Source organism: Marmota marmota, unplaced genomic scaffold, assembly GCF_001458135.2.
Source record: "Marmota marmota marmota unplaced genomic scaffold, marMar, whole genome shotgun sequence".
NCBI lineage: Eukaryota > Metazoa > Chordata > Mammalia > Rodentia > Sciuridae > Marmota > Marmota marmota.
The window spans coordinates 38,499,545-38,517,125 of NW_025999853.1; the positions used below are offsets into that span (position 1 = coordinate 38,499,545).

At 37.7% G+C, this 17,581-nt stretch overlaps 2 protein-coding genes across 6 annotated transcripts in view; one reads left to right on the forward strand and one right to left on the reverse strand.

Moving 5' to 3' along the window:
* Positions 1–13,915, forward strand: part of Cpm (carboxypeptidase M) — a 67,328-nt gene extending 53,413 nt beyond the window's left edge. For all 5 annotated transcript variants that reach the window (XM_015483033.2, XM_048805317.1, XM_048805313.1 and 2 more), the window contains 2 exons: positions 2,654–2,802; positions 9,893–13,915. In XM_015483033.2, coding sequence (XP_015338519.1) covers positions 2,654–2,802; positions 9,893–10,135 — 392 coding nt within the window. In that variant the 3' untranslated portion in view covers positions 10,136–13,915. The remainder of the gene's footprint in view (positions 1–2,653; positions 2,803–9,892) is intronic.
* On the reverse strand, positions 7,965–8,913 carry LOC107140073 (chromobox protein homolog 3). The gene is made up of 2 exons (XM_015483034.2): positions 8,793–8,913; positions 7,965–8,709 (listed from the first exon to the last, which is right to left on the reverse strand). Exons 1-2 carry the CDS (start codon positions 8,814–8,816, stop codon positions 8,182–8,184), a joined length of 552 nt encoding a protein of 183 aa, XP_015338520.1. The 5' UTR covers positions 8,817–8,913; the 3' UTR covers positions 7,965–8,181.
* Positions 13,916–17,581: the final 3,666 nt, after the last annotated feature.

Sequence of the window (17,581 nt, forward strand, 5' to 3'; positions counted from 1 at the left end):
GGGGGTGGGGGGGTGGGTGTATGTACAAGCACATCAAACCTGCCCCCTTGTGGTTTAAGACAATGGCATTTTTTCTCCTAGTTTAATAATGAAACCATATTTCAAAATACTGATACAGTGTGACTATTACTACTTCATAGAAAGTCTCTTTCTATAAGGGCACCAATGGGGAGAACATTTTTGTTTGTAGATGATGGGAGCTAACACCCTCTGTTGGTACTGCTCTGGTTTAAGGAAATTAATGGTATTTGTCAAGCTGTGCTGCATTCCCACTTGCTAGGATGCTTCTGAGACTGAGATTTTTGACCCTTCTCTGGAAGTCTCTGACCTGCCTTATCTGGAAAAGAAAGGTCTTTTGTTCCCCACCCACCTTGCTGGGGATGGAATCCAGGACCTCTGCACACTGAGGCCTTTTGCTTTAATGAAGGGTCTGCCACCAGGGCAGGAGCCTGGGTAGATTCCTCAGGTATTTTGTCATCTGGCTTATTTGAAACCTTGAGCAAGCCCTTCTCTGGACCTCAGCGAAGTCAAATGAACTGGGAGTAATAGTGCTGGCCTTGCCTCGCACCAGCATCTTCTAAAGCTCCAGCACAGTTTTCTTTCAGCAACTCCCTCTAGACTTCAGTCTAAACTGGGCCCGGTGGTACCATGTGGTCATGTTTGGAGGTGTGGCTTGGGATAAGGGTGTCTGCAGACTTATTGAGGCCAAGATAGCAAAGGAGGACAAATCTGAATTCTAGGCCTAGATTGTCCTGCTTGGCCCCCATCCTCTGGGGAGAAGCCAAGATGCACAAGATGCAGTGTCACCTGCTGTGGCCCTGTCTCTCCCCTAGACTCTTAAGGCAGATCCAGACCAAGAGGTCTGGGGAGTGACTCACAGCATCCAGACACCTAAGCAACTGCAGCATCTGGCATGTGCTGAGTTCCAAAAACCTATGGGACACACACAGGGATCTTTCACCAGATCCCAAACAGGTGGCAACTGTGATCTTGTGGGGACATGGCACAAACAAGCAGTCTCTCAAGTGCTGTCCCAGCTCTCACCCTGGATTGTGGCCAGCAGAGTCCCCATTCTCACCCAGCAAGGACTTATCATTCATGAAGCTAATACCCAAGGAAGGAGAGCCTTTCCTTTCTCCTCACATCTCCAGCTATGGCCACAGAATTTGAGTCTCGGGTTTTATCTCCATCTTTTGTTTATTATCTGAGCTTTTTTCAAAATCTTATTTTTGTTCCTGATATGATAACTTTCTCTGATTTCTTTGGGTCTACTGGTCTTTGGGCAATGTTTCCACTTCAGCATACCAAATAATAGGAATAACAAAAGTGAGATTTTTAAAGGGGGTGGGGGAAGGCAAGCTGGGCATGGTGGTACACTCCTGTAATCCCAGTTACTTGGAAGACTGAGTCAGGAGGATTGCAAGTTTGAGGCCAGCCTCTGCAACTTAGCAAGACATTGTCTCAAAATGAAAGATAAAAATGGATGGGGCTGAGGCTCTGTGGTAGAGCACCCCTGGGGTTCAATCCCCAATATAGCAAAAATAAGTAAATAAAAATGAGAAGAGGGTCTAGGGTATGCTCAGTGGTAGAACACTTGCCTAGAATATGAAGGACCCTGTGTTCAATTCCCAGCAACACAAAAAAATTCTACTCCTAAAATTTTGAAGTTTGTATGTGGTGGGGGTGGGTAATGCTATAATGGATTCATTGTGGGCTCAGGAGATTACAATTATGCTTACATCTGTATTATGCCACATAGTTGGCTGTGTGAGACTGCAACTTATTTTAATCACCCAAAACCTTACTGTTCTCATCTATAAAATTGTGATTATTGTATTTGTTTTTGTTTTGTGCTGTTGAGAATCAGATGCAGGGTCTTGCACCTGGTAGGCAAGTTCTCTACCACTGAGCCACACCCCAGCCCTACAAAATTGTGATAATAATATTGTCTGCCTTGTAGAATTGATGTGAGGATTCTATGAGAAAATGCATATTGAACACCTAGCATAGAACCTAGAATATACTAAGCACTCAATAGTGCTGGCTGCTAGTATTAGTAATAAGAAATCATTAATCAATTCCATGCTTCAAGCAGATTTTTGTTTGCAATTTTGCTACTTACATAGTTTTCCTGACCATAAGACAAAATTGTCAATTCCTTGTATAGATATACATCTTCTAAGTTAATACATTAACATTATTTTGTTTAGGATTTTATGGAATCCACTGATTTGGCAGTATAGTTTAGCGATTGAGTTAACAGTTTGGAAATGACAGGAATGGATTTTAGATTATGTCATATGTGTTCTCTCATTTTGATATGTGTTATAAATGGAATATTTAGCAACCAACAATCTACAAGCTATAAGTCAGATTAGTAATTTGACTGTAATTGGTAGTCATTGATTTTTTTTATAAATAATTTTCCTTTTTTTTTAAAGAGAGAGAGAGAGAGAGAATTTTTTAATATTTATTTTTTAGTTTTCGGCGGATACAACATCTTTGTTTGTATGTGGTGCTGAGGATCGAACCCGGGCTGCACGCATGCCAGGCGAACATGCTACCGCTTGAGCCACATCCCCAGCCCTAGTCATTGATTTTTGCAATGTGCCATAAAATGGTATTTACATTTGATTGTCTTTTTGTCCTACAGGTGTAAAGGGTCAAGTTTTTGATCAGAATGGAAATCCATTACCCAATGTAATTGTGGAAGTCGAAGACAGAAAACATATCTGCCCATTTAGAACCAACAAATTTGGAGAGTACTATCTACTTCTCTTGCCTGGGTCCTATACAATAAATGTAAGTATGCAATCCTGGTTGTTATGAAGATAACTACAGAGCTCACAGTACTCACCCAGAAGGAATATAGAATAAATCTGGAAAAACCCAAGAGTAAATACATCAGGGCAGAAAGAAATGGAATCATGCCTGCAAATGACAGGGGTGCGGCGGAGGTAAGAACAATAGGAACTAACCAAAAGAAAAAAAAAATCATGTTTTCTTGAGTGGCAATCTTCCTTTTGTGTCATACTGGGGATTGAACCCAGGGGCCTCACACATGCTAGGGCAAGTGCTCTCTGCCACTGAGTTGCATCCCCAACCCTTAATTTTTAAAGTAAAGCCAAATCCTATTTTGGTGAGAATCTTTATAATTTAAGAAAAAAAATGCAACCTTATTAGTAAGAATAAAAGGGAGCCAAGATGGCTGAAGAGAGGTGCCTTGTGCCCTCTGCCACAGGATCAAGGCAGCAAAGGAGCAACTATTTCAAGGAATGTGAGGGAGAACTCTGGAAATCCGCAAGGCAGTGAAGCCTACACAGCAGAGGTCTCCAACCTAGAGAAAAGAAAGCAATGCAGAGCTCCCAGCAGGCAGTGAGGAACCAGCATGGTGGGAAGGAGGTGAGCTGGAAGTACCAGCAACCCTGACTGTAGCAGCAGACCAACAGTCCTAACTGCAGAATTCCACAATCCTTACAAGCTTTAAATCTAGTCTGGGGAACTGACTGGTCTAAAAGTGACTCTTCTGCTCCAAAGAAAGTGCTCCTTTTGGACCACCTTCAACCCCCAGAACTCAAACTACAACAACCACTACTAGATGCCATATTGTTTTGGGGCTGGCATCCAAACCCTTGACCAGTTAGAAGCCTTGGTGTACACTTCACTGGGAATAAGGCAGCCCTCTCAGCATCCTGCAGCTTCAGGACCACCCACTGACTACAGCCAAGAGCCTGAGCCCCACTCACATTTGCCCTGCAGGATCAAGGGAATATGTCCTCCCAGTCCACAGCCTTGGGACTGTAGCCACTGTTGCAAAATCCCAACTTCACTCATGCCTGTGGGTGTAGGGGTTTCTGCAGCTCCAGAAATACAGCTGTGGTAGCCTGAATACCTGCTTGACATCTGCTCACCTGCTAATCTAGGAAAAGTCTCCTTCTCAGCTCAAGTCCTTGGGTCTGCAACTGCAGATGCAAAAAGCCTCTACTTCACTCAAGGGTACAGCTGGATGGGGGAAGGACCCATCTTCAGGACTGTAATTGCTAACTCTACAAGCTTTGTTCCTACCAGAGCTTGCCCTAGGGACATTCTCACTCATATCCTGAAACTCCAAGACTGCAGATAACAAAGCCACAGGCCCCATAATCACTTGTGCTCAACCTGAAGGACCTAGGGAAGATCTCCCATGGATACCGTACCACTAGCCCAAATGCACAGGCCCCCGGAAACCTAAGGAACATCTGTGTAACCCACAGACTTCAGACCATAGTTCTGGTGCCAAAAGCCCTGGATCACTCTGTGCTTATCCTCTGGGCTGTCAAGAAAGTAACATCTGGGTCCCACAACTCCAAAAAGCACCTCACAGCACTACAAGCCCAGCACCAACTATAAATCACCTCATGGGACCTAGGGGAAGGGCCCTTTGTGTTCCCAAATCTAAATTTCATGGTTTCCAGTGCCACAGACCCACCTGTGCTCATTCTGCAAGACTTCAGAACTGTGGCTGCTGATACTGCAGACCCAGACATCTCCTCCATTCATCTTGAGAATCCTAAGGAAGGCTTCCTACATGTCCTATGGCTCAGGGACCATGGGTGCTGAGGCTACAACCTTTGATGTCACCTGTGCTTTCCCTGAGGGACCAGAGGGTAGGCCTCTCCATATTCTACATCACCAGAACTGTTGTCAGTTGCCACCACTAGTTACAGTGCCATCAGGGCTCAACTCTGTAGAGCCCAAAGTCACATACCTTTGGAAGTCATGTCCACTGCAGTCATACAACTACCCTTTACAAACCTCTACAGTCTAGGCTATTGAGGTGCTCATGGACTCATAAAGCACACAGAAACTATACTTTTGAGCTCCCTTATATCCAAACCCAAAGCCCCTATCCAAATGACAGCCTTTACCCCATCTAAGCAAAAAAGAATCTTTTTCTACTGAAGTTATTTCATAAAATTGGAAGAAATGAACATTATACCAGATGAGCAGACATCAACACAAGGACACAATAAACATGAAAGGAAACATCACACTTCCAAAGGAGAATGACAGTTCTCCAGAAATAGACCCCAATTTGAAGGAAATATATGAGGTACCTGATAAAGAATTAAAATGATGATCCTGAGGAAATGCAATGAGATGCAAGAGATGATATATAAGAAAAACAATTCAGCATATGAATGAGAAATTCACTGAAAAGAAAGAAAAAATGAAGAACAATCAGATATGTTGGAACTAAGAATTTCAACTAATGAAATGAAAAATAACTTTCACAAGAGACTAGAACAAGCAGAAGAAAGAATTCTTAAAACTAGGGACAGATCTCTTGAATTTAGTTAGCCAGACAAAAAAGAGAAAAAAGAAGAATTTAAAAGAATGAGGAAAGTCTACAATATTATGGGATACCATTCTCATTTTGAGAATTTTTGTGAAGAGGAGAGGAATTGAAAATTTATTTCACAATAGCTGAAAATTTCCCAAACCTTCAATAAGATATGGACATCCCGATTCAAGAAATTCAAAGGATCCCAACAGACTTCCATGTTTGGCATATTATAGCCCAAATATCAAAAATGTAAGACAGAAGCCTAAAAACAGCAAGAGAAAAAGCATCAAGTCACATCCAGGATACATATACAGCAGATTTCAAAGAAATCTTATGGTTCAGAAAACAATGGGAGGATGTATTCAAAATACTGAATGATAAAAACTGCCAACCATGATTTTATTATACCCAAAATTATCCTTCCAAACTGAGGGAGAAATAAAGTCTATTCCAGATAAACAGAAACTAAGGGAATTCATCACCACTGAACCAGCCCTATAAGAAATACTGAAGAGTCCTACACTAGCAATAAAAGGATGAAAACTACCATCGTGAAAACATACGAATATACACCACTAACTAGAAGAACAGATACACAAAATGGACCAAAACCCTAAATGTTAAATAGAAACTGAAATTACTAAAAGAAAATGGGAAACAATTCAAGACTTTGGTGTAGGCAATGGAGTTAAATCAAACCAAGGAGCTATTGCACAGCAAAGGGGAAAATCAGCAGAATTAAGAAACAGCCTACAGAATGGAAGAAAGTATTTGCAGACTCTTCATCTGACAAGATATTGATATTCAGAATACATAAGGAACTCAAAAAGCTGAATATTCAAACAACAACCTAGTTTTTAAAATGGACTAAAGAACTAAGCAGACTTCTAAGATGATCTACAAATGGCCAACAAGCATAGGGAAAAATACTCAATCTCACTAATCATCAGGAAAATGCAAATCAAAACCACAAAATGTTATCTCACCTCAGTTGAAAGGGCTATCACCCAAAACTGAAAAATGCTGAAAAGGATGTGGAAAAAAAGGAACTCCTACACACTACTGACAGGAATATAAATGAACAGTCATTATGGAAAACACTGTAGATCTAAAGGAGGTGAAATCATTATACCAAAAAGATACTTGCATTTCCATGTTTATTGCAGTACTATTCACAACAGCTAAAATGTGGGATCAGCCCAAATGCCCTTCAGTGGATGAATGGATAAAGAAAAAATATATATATACACAGTGGAATATTATTTGACCATAATAAAATCTTTTCATCTGCAGCAATTCAGAGAGAACTGGAGGTCATTATATCCAGTGAAATAAGTCAGACACAAACTCTAATGCCACATGTTCTCACTCTTTTGCAGAAACTGACAAGTCAGCCTTGTAAAAAGGAAAGGAATAGTGATCACTGAAGACTGAGAAGTCAGGAGTTGAATGGGAAACAGAAGTTCAGTTAAGAGGCACCAAAACAGCAGAGGAATCAATTCTGGTTCTTCTTTAATACAGTAGGGTAACTATAGGTTGAAACAATCTATGATATATTTCAAAACGTCTAGAAGAGTACAAAATCCCCTACACATAAAAGTGATCAATGTTTAAAAAGATGAAAATGCATACTATTCTGATTTGATTATTATTCCATATACATGTATCAAATTACCATAATATACCCCATAAAGATACACAAATATTATATCTAAATTTATAAAAACAAATAATGTAGCAAAAGTACTTCTGAACTTCATGGAATACCATTTAACACCCATTCCATAAGATACAATTTCTATCATTACAAAAATAATTGAGGAGGGGAGGTGTAGCTCAGTAATCAAGTGCTTGCATAGTAAGCACGGCCCTAGGTTCAATCCCCAGCACTATGGGGTAGGGGGCAAATAGATTATGACAGTTTCCTTAGAACAAGTAAAATTTGATCCACAAATTTTGACAGTATATTAAGCAAGTGATGGGCATAGTTTGCAGCCCTTTTTCCAATCAATTGAAGTAAAATCTCGATTTTTAATTCCATTACAATGTATGTTTCTGAGTCATTTCTTCCTAGGACAAGAAAGCATGATCTCATTTGAGTCTGGGTAGGCTTATGTGAGTGAACTAAATAAGTACCTGATTTTGTTGGCTCGATGGTACTTTTACCTCTTTGATTTTTCTCCAAAAAAAACTTCAGGATTCTGCTTTGCTTAGTGGGACCAAGGCCAATCGTAGCAGTCCCATTTTGTACAGAGCTATTCCTAGAAGAAGGTAGTCATCTCTTCTGTAGTAGAAAGTGGCTTTGTATTTCATTATTTCATCTTTAGGACATAATGAGAGACATGGTTTTTAGTTTGTGAAACTGTAGAATTGAAAGCCTTTCTGTTCCATGTTATCCCCATAGTGCCCAACAGTGGGGCTCTGTGGAGCTAATCCTCTTCCTGTGAATCCCTGCTGCCACTGAGAAAACGAAAAGAGCCTGAGAAAAACTTCAACTAACTGTGAATCTTTGTCTTAAAAGGCCCTTTATTTTTCCTTCTATTTACTATCCATCCTATGAAAGAGTTTCTCTTATAGTGAATTTTATTTTTATGCAGTCTCATTAATAAGCCATATCTTTTTTTTTTTGATAAAGGAAGCAACTACAGAAAGCTTTTATTTGTTCAAAGTAACCAGTGCTACTGATGCAAAACAAAAAATAAAACCCAACAACTCCCCAATACTACTTTCAAAACCAACATATCAAACTTGATTTTCATTAGAATGTAGTTATTTTTTCACACTAGTAAATCAAAAACCAAGACCCAGATTTTATATATATATATATAAATATATATAAAAAACAATGCAAATAGTTATTGAGCTTCATCTTCTGGACAAGAATGCCAAGTTAGTCTCTCTTCATAAAAAGCAATTACAATTTGAGGACACTTCATATTTGCTTCTTTTGCCAGCACCAAGTCTGCCTCATCTGAATCTTTCCATTTCATAAGAAACATCAATTCTCCACTGCTGTCTGTGGCACCAATTATTCGTTCAGGATCAAGACCTCTGGCAAAGCCTCTTGGTTTGTCAGCAGCATCTCTTTTCTTCTTTGACTTGCTATCATCAGATTCACTGTCAGATAAAGATTTTCTTTTGGTACCATCTTTTTCTTTACCAGCTTTTTGAGAATTAAGAAATGCTTCAATTAACTCTGGACAATCTAAATTTTCTTCAGGTTCCCAAGTATTGTCAGCATCTGTAAATCCTTTCCACTTCAGAAAGTATTCCACCTTTCCATTTACTACACGTCGGTCTAGGACTTTTTCTACCACAAATTCTTCAGGCTCTGCCTCTTCAACTTTTTTACTCTTTCCATTCTGTTTCTTTCCCATTTTTTGCTTTGTACGCTTATGATTATTATTAATGCAATGTGTTATAATTAACACATCTAAATAGACATGTTCTTACACTTTTGCACAGCCAATGTAGTCTTATTGGAGGCCATTTTTTAAAATTGCAGACTTGAAGAGCTACAATCACCACCTCCGATGCTCCAGGTCGCGGATCTGCAGCGTCTCCCAATAAGCCATATCTTTATAGAATAGTTACGAATTGCTCATTTTCCATTAGGCAAATACAGTACATGTTAGCTATAGGTATTATTAGTTCTAAGACAAGATTGGAAGACAAGACTTTGGAAGTTGAAATAAATGGTAAAATACATCCCAATTAGTGGTTCTACAAACGACTATGTTCACCATTCTTTGCCTTCTCCATCATATACAATAAAAGCATTTCTCAGTAGATATAGCCTATAGTTAGTTTAGCATTTGTCATGTTAGTTTAGCATTTTTCCTGGGTTTTTGTTTTGTTTTGGTTTTGGTTTTGTTTTGTTTGGTACCAGGGGTTCTTAACCACTGAGTCACATCCCCAGCCCTTTTTTATACTGAGTTGCTTAAGCCTTGCTAAGTTGCTGAGGCTGACTTTGAACTCATGATCCTCCTGCCTCAGCCTCCTTGAGCTGCTTGGCTTACAGGCATGAGCCACAGTACCTGACCTTTCCTAGTCATTTCTTTCATCAAAAAAGCAAATCTAGCTAAAGATTCAGACTTGTGAACAAAGTCAAGTAAAATCAAACCTTTTTGAGAAAGCAATATACTTGTACACGTAGATCAGCTGCAAAAAAAAAAAAAGGAACGAATTAAGAGAATAATTTTAATAATATTAATATCCAGTAAGGACATAAGTATAGACTCAGGACAAAGTGAAACAATCAACTCTCTTTCCACACCATGAAAATGAGAATCGGTCTACAGCTTCGTTCTTTCTCCTGACTTACATCATCAGATAAAATACCTGTCTCTGCTTTTATTTCATTTTGTAACTCTTGGCAACAGCATTAACTATGACCTATGTCAATAGGCATTGGATAACTCATCAATTACTGGCCTGGAAGTCAGTGGATTGTTACCTGCATTGCACAAAGGCTGCATTTTAGGGGTGGCTAACAGTGTTTTTCTCAGTATTGGCACCACAAAACATCTGAAATCACTCATACAATTATTTCTTGTTTCCTCTCAGGTTACAGTCCCTGGACATGATCCACATCTCACAAAGGTGGTTATTCCAGAGAAATCCCAGAACTTCAGTGCTCTTAAAAAGGATTTTCTACTTTCATTCCAAGGGCAAGTGGATTCTATCCTAGTATCAAATCTTTCATGCCCAATGATTCCTCTATACAAAACATTGCAGAGCCTCTCAGCTGCAACAAAGCCTAGTTTGTTCTTGTTTTTGGTGACTCTTTTGCACATATTTTTCAAATAAAGTAAAATGTGAAACTCAACCCCCATCACCACCTGGAATCAGGGATTACTCACTCCAGGTGACTGCAACTCTAACTCCCTCATGGGATCTCAACTGGATAAGCTCCAGTCTTCCCTAAGAAGAGAAATGGATATTTCCAAATCCTGCAATAAGTAACATGTGGTGATAATGAAAGGAATGATTCAGTCTTGAATGACAGATGGAAGATACCTGCCTATCAAGTACTGCCCATTTACAAATTAATCTTGAAGTCGTTTTTAGAAATGTGTAATTTAAACTTGAAAAGTAAAACAGAAGTTCCTGCAAGGGGTGGGTGGGTGGCAGGGGGAAGAGCTAGTCATCTATTGCAAGAGCCAGCTGACTATAAATAACAAAGATGAACATTTATTGATCACTTACTGTATAACAGACCTTGCCATGAGTACTGTTTGTGGAGACAGTAATAATTACGGAAGAAATAAGACAATAGTTTTGCTGATGTTCTAAGAAGATATGAGAGAAAACAGGTAAACATGTCTCAGTGGTCCAAGAAATACAGCCCTGGTGGGATAAAAGGTTGTGTCTACAGAGTCCCAAAGAAACATGTCAATTAAGGAAGTGTCTCTCCTTCCAGAGTTGGTGTCCCTGCCTTTCTGTACCAAGATGCCACAATCCTGTGATGATGACTACCCCCAAATGTGTAACTCCTGAGCTTCAGATGCACATCCAACTAACTGCCCACTAGACTTATTCACCTGGATGTGACCTAGAGATGCCTCACATTCTTCATGTTGAAAATTGAGCATAATTTTCCCCCTAGTGCTTTTCTTCCTACTACCTTCTGTGACTCATTTACTGGTATCGCCATGCCAAGAATCTGAGAGTCATCCTTCATACTTCCTCTTTCTTCCTCATCTCCTACCTTCTGTCACTAAAATTGTAAACTATCAACTCTGATTCCACCCTCTCCTCTCCGTGGCAGTTAGTATTGACGTGTAAGCCCTCTCAGCTCATTTGCACCCCTGCAACACTTTCCCATTCTAGGGTCTATCCTATGCATAGCACTAGAGAAGGGGGATACTTCAACAATCAGCTGTTTCTATTTCCTAAACATGTCACATACTGTGTTGTTTGTGTCCCCTGTATCTGGAATATCATTCTGACTCAATACATCTTATTTCCCACTCCTCCATTAAAACTCCAATTATCAACTTCACCAGGAACCTGTTAGTGACCAGGATCTCACAAAATTCCATTCTACCCCTTCCCAGGCAATCTGGGGATAGAGACCCTTCCTCTTTGTGCTCCAGAATCAACTAGTTATCTCTATTATTGGATTTACACCACTGTAATATGATCTTCTACTTCATGTATGCCCCTCAAATAGAGTATGTTTTCTACTTGTTTGAAAAATTCATTTTTATATCCTCAGAGCTCAGCACAAGATAGAATAATAAATGAACAAAGGGTTCCAGTAACCTGCTATTCCCAGACCCTTCCAGAAACTATAAGGCTTTTCATCCTTTTATGAAACTACATCTTATGGCAATCTCCAGCTCACTGATAACAATGACAAAAATGTTTTCATGTGTATTTCAAGAAAATTCCAAATACAGGACTTTTACTTGTATTTATTGTAAGATTTGTAGTAAGAGTATTTTACTTGTTAATGATACCACAATCTATATTTTCTTACCAGAAGACAAAATTTTTTGCCATTAGCAAACAATTTGAAACTACTGTCCTTTACATAAGAAATAAGGAGGAGGAAAGGATCCACCAAAATGCAATCACAACTCTGGTGGGCAGAATTCTTAAGAGTTGTGTATTGCTCATGAAAAATGAGTTCCCCTGTTTTAAATTGAAAATTTTGCAGGATCTGAAAATAAAACCACACTGCACTTGGTACATGATGAAGGCCTGAGAACCACAAAGAATTGAGGTGCTACATGGGCATTTAGGTGCCAAGCTTATTCTACATGCACAAAACTGTACAGGCTGATATCAATAGTACTTGTGAACTTTTAACCACTTAGGTAATAACCTGAATATTTTAATCATTTTTTTATTTAAATAAGCAGTAATTTATTATATACTTAAAGGTATGGATTAATAGTACCAAAATTGTTTTTGGCATGTTATATATAAAAGCATATAAGACCAAACTTGATGTATTATCAAACCTTAAAGGTTTTCAAGATAGTTTTTAAAGGAGCATAAACTAAAATCAGAATTAGTTCATGACCCTTAATATAAATTTCTTCTGAAATGTTTAAATCAAAGATTTCTACCAAAATCAAATTTTAAATCATTAAAAGATAAACAGGGTGTGGCTCAGTGTGCTTAGCATGCATAAACCCCTGGGTTCAATCTCCAGCACACCTTCCCCCACAGAAAAAGACAAAACACAACCTGGCATTCTGTGATCAGATCAGACCAGCTCCCCAAACCTCCCTAACGCCTTTCCCACTTTGTCCATACTCACAGCGCATAGATATGCTCCTCAGGCTCAAGTTCAACTGTAATCCTTCTACGGTAGAAAATATGATAAAGGTTCTGAAGACAGGAGAAAAATGCAGGAGTTATAGGAGCCCTAATTCACCACACGTTTAGTTACCTAAACTAGACCCCTGCTGGACTGCAAACTGGTAGGAGAAATCATACTGTGGTGCCATTTTTGATGCTTGTCCAAGTGAAGGAAGGATAATTAATATTCAGGTTGACAAATATTTTGAAGGCAGCATAATACACCTTATTAAAGGCTAAATCTTTGACTGAAAACCAAAATATTGGTTACCAAGAATGATCATCTAGTAATATTACGGAAGCTTTCATGAAGTGTTTAGCTTTCTCATGAGCCTACTCAAATGGTGATCAACATTAATATAAACCTAGATGGTAGGGAGTATTTTAGAGAAATGTTAAGTCCTTGCAGACAAATGTCAGTGTTGATTTTGGTGCTTAATTTATTATATTCAGAAAAGCTGCTGAATGTATCAGAAATGTTAAAAGCCTCTTAACATTTCTGAAAGTATTTCTAAGAAATACATTGTGTTTTGTTCTAAAAGCAAATTTGTATTTGTAATGTTTCTAAAATGATGTAAATTAGCTTTAGGTTTAGAAAGTATAAATATCTTATGAATTGAAAATATATTTTCCTAGGGAATCCAGAAAAATAAACACAGTGTATTCTCATTACAACAGGGTAAGTTGCTCAAGTTTGGTTCTTATTCTGCATAGTAACAATACAGTTGATGTTTATGACAAATCACATTTGTATCTTCCTTGTGACTTTAGGTGTGGGGAGGGGAAGAAAATTATGATGGCCAGATTAGGTAAAGAGCACCAAGAGTTCCTAATACCTAAAATAGAAGCCTAGGTTTGCTGTAGACTTTACATTTAAAACTAATAAGCAGATACTATATGTATTGTTCAAACTTTTATCATATTTTAGTTTATGAAACTACAGTCTTCTATATATGTTTCATAGCTGTTTTATAAGCTTCCTCAGTGACTTTCTTTTATACTATAATTAAGAATTTATTAAGGGCTGGGGATGTGGCTCAAGCGGTAGCGCGCTCACCTGGCATGCATGCGGCCCGGGTTTGATCCTCAGCACCACATACAAACGGAGATGTTGTGTCTGCCGAAAACTAAAAAATAAATGAATATTTAAAAAAAAAGAATTTATTAAAATGCACAAATTGTCTAAGACTGTAAAGTTTATTTGGGAGGGGCCATGACTACCTCTAAGTTTAGTAAATTTAGAATATTTGATTCTCAATAAAGGATATTCATTCAGTGATTGTTGTTTCTTTCCACTATCTTGTTAACAAATTGCAAGTGTAACAAAGTCCACATACTAGAGAAAACTGATTACCACCAAATAAACCCTTTGGAAAATCAAATTTAATGCACTTTTATGTGGCAACAATATTGTAACAACTTCAAAAGTCCACGTGGTCGTTCTGGAAAAAAATTTGTATGTTGTTTATATTATATTCCAAATTAGCTTATTAGAATGAGGCAATGTATTCCACCAATAAAATGATGGGTGAAAAGTGCACCTTCTGGTCAAAAATTGGGGGGCTGGGAAGTAGCTCAGGTTAGAAGCACTTACAGGGCCCTGGGTTCAAACCCCAGTACAAAAGAAAAAAATCAGAATTCTAATACATTAATGTAGTAAAGAATCTGAGAAATCATGCAGAAAAAGAAATGGACTTCCCAAATATATGTAAGCATGAAACCATTTCTTAAATAATGTATCCTACTACTAACTCCTTGAACAACCATTTCTAGATTTCCAAACATTTTAGGAAAGGCTGATACAAAGACTTTTGTTCTGAAAAACAGATTTGATTTTCAAGTGCTTTTGAAACACAGAGCATAATTGTAAACAACAACAACAACAAAATGGCCTCCAATAGGAATTGGAAAACAGCTTAACCTCAATACAAAGCCTATTAATATGGACTTTAATCATATGACAGAGGTTGGGTTCAAGTGCACATCTGCCCTACAAAACATGCTAAACAAATAGTTTGAGAGACATGGCTGAGTAAAAACAGCTAAATTAGTTACCAACTTCTCAAAAGTGGTATCTTAATTTAGAAAATAAACTGGGAATAATTTTTTCCATTTTCAAAAGAGAATCCATTATGGTGTATTAGGAAACCCTTAGGCAGAAGTTCCCTGAAAGATTTTTGCTAATTTGAATATTTAAACTGATGAATATGAACCACCAGCCCAGGAATGTTTAATATCCACATTTTAGTAGTGACAAAAAGTCCTATTTGTGAAAAAAGTCTGCAGCTATTTATATTACAAAACCCTCTCCCCCAAAAGCAGAGTAGAGTTTAAAATGAAATACATTTTTAAAATACTAAACACGAAGGAAAAAGTTAAAAGTCTAAGTACCTCATTCATTTTGGGATGGTAGAATTGATTTAATTTTCCCATCATTACTTTTTATTTTTTGTGGTGCTAGGTTTGAACCCTGGGTGTCATGCATGCTAGGGCAAGCACTCGGAGCTACATTCACCGTCAGTCCCAAGGTTTTCCATACACTGCTGCTTCTGTAAGAAAAGCAACTGATTTACATAGAACCTCAAATTTTATACCCATCAGTTTATATAAATGACCGTTAGCCTTCTCACATATTATTCCCAGAGTATACTAAAATAACACTTTGGTCGAAATTTATATTTTTCCTAATTGTCCTTCGACATTGAAGAGTAGTATTTTTATGCAATTTTTTTTAAACTGACAACTCATATTGATTTTTCTTTTTTTAATATTTATTTTTTAGTTGGACACAACCCCTTTGTTTTTTATTTTTATGTGGTGCTGAGGATCGAATCCAGGACCTCACACGTGCTAGGCAAGTGCTCTATCGCTGAGCCACAACCCCAGCCCCATTACTTTGATTTCTAAGCTAGCAATTTCTCTTCTTGAACTATTCTCTCAGCACTTTCAGGATTCTATGATTAGTGGCTACCTGAATTCAGTCTTCTCAATATGATGCTCCTGCCTTGCCATGAAGTCCTCAACTCTGGAGATCTGCTCTTCTCCTATGCAGTATTAAAAAAAAAGGGCTGGGATTGTGGCTCAGCGGTAGGTAGAGCACTCACCTCACATAGGCGAGACCCTGGGTTCGATTCTCAGCACCATATAAAAAAGTGAAATAAAGGTATAAAAAGAAAGAAAAAGAAATGGCAAAAAGATAGTATTTTTCTATAGATTTTTTTAAAAAAGCTTTTTTGGTTGTTAGAATTCTGACACATTATGAACTCTTAAAGATCAATTTCCTTAGAATGCAATTATTTGTTATAAAGCCTTTTTTTTTTTTTTTTTGACTAGACATGAAAAAAAATCTTCCTCTTCAAAATCAGAAAACTGAGGTATGTTTTCAATGCCAATCAAAATTCTCTACTGAATGCTTATGGTGTACAGTCCATTTTATCTAGCAGTTAGGGGAAGGTCACAAAAGGATGTCACAATCTGTTATGGAGAGAAAATACAAAGGAACATATTGTGAACAAAGCTGAGTTGAGAGAATGTATAAAAAGCTACCTCAACTGGGTTTTGGGAACTAGAGTCAGGAATGGATGCAAGAGAATACTATTAATCCACAATTTATCATAAATGCCTATTACCTGCCAGAACCTATTCTAGGTCTATATGTGTATCATACTTGCTTAGGTTGCTAAGCAAGCACGACATCTGTGATTTTGAATTCAGCTTTCCCACTAAAAGAAGCTTATGAGTAGCGTTGGATCAAAAAGTATTGAAGAGAGAGCACCCATTTCAGAGTTCTAAAAGTCTAAAATAATCAAGCAGAACATCACATATATTACCCAACAAGCAGTCTTTCTCAGTAATTATATCAAGGATGCGATATTACAGTGTCTGTAAAATTATCTACTTAAAAAAATGGGAAAGATAAAAGGCATTGAAGTAGCCTGGGAGCATACCAGTGGTAGAGTGACTGCTTAGCATATATGGCCCCTGAATTAATTTTCAGCTCAGGCATGCATAAGTGCACATACACACACACAGGCATTGAAGACAATTCAGGGAGATGTTACTATGACCTTGAAGGAAGGCCCACAATTAACAATGGGTGGCAGCCTGAGAAGATGTATACCAAAAATAAACCCACACACAAGTATTAAAATTTAAGTAATAAATAAAATTCATCCAATATGATGGTAATTTTAAAAATTAAAAAGATGAAGTTTTGAAGCTAGGAAGGTGAAAGACACCATTTTGATAAGTCGACATTAAGTTTTTAGGACATTTAAGTAGTACTCTGAAAGCCATAGCAATGAGGGATTGAAACAAGAGGAAAATCTTGTTGTTTTTCTAAAATACCAATTTTTTAAAAAGTTAATCTTTTTTTTTTTAAAGAGAGAGAATTTTAATATTTATTTTTTAGTTTTCAGTGGACACAACATCTTTGTTTTTTGTATGTGGTGCTGAGGATCGAACCAGGGTTGCACGCATGCCAGGCGAGTGTGCTACCGCTTGATCCACATCCCCAGCCCTAAAAAGTTAATCTTTAAATGAGATTTTTTTTAAAAGCATAGAATTTAAGTATGTTTCAGTACCACCTCTTCCCTAAAAAAAATTGCTCTCATTTGCCCAAAATACTATTCCTAACAATATTAAAATACATCATTTCAAATGTATTACCTGTAATAAAATATTGAACTCTCATCTGCTTATTGCTTCAGTTTTTGCTTATCTGTTGCTTTCCACTAGTCTACTTTACAATTTATTAACATATGCTTCCATACACCTTCTCTAGCAAGTGCTTTCAAATATTTATCTTTATAAAGCCTTATTTGTAAAAGCAAAAATTCCCTATCATAAGGGCTGCAGATGTAATTCGGAGGCCCTGATATTCATCCCCACCACCACACACACACAATCCATATTAAATAATTGAAAGCAAGCAAAATGATA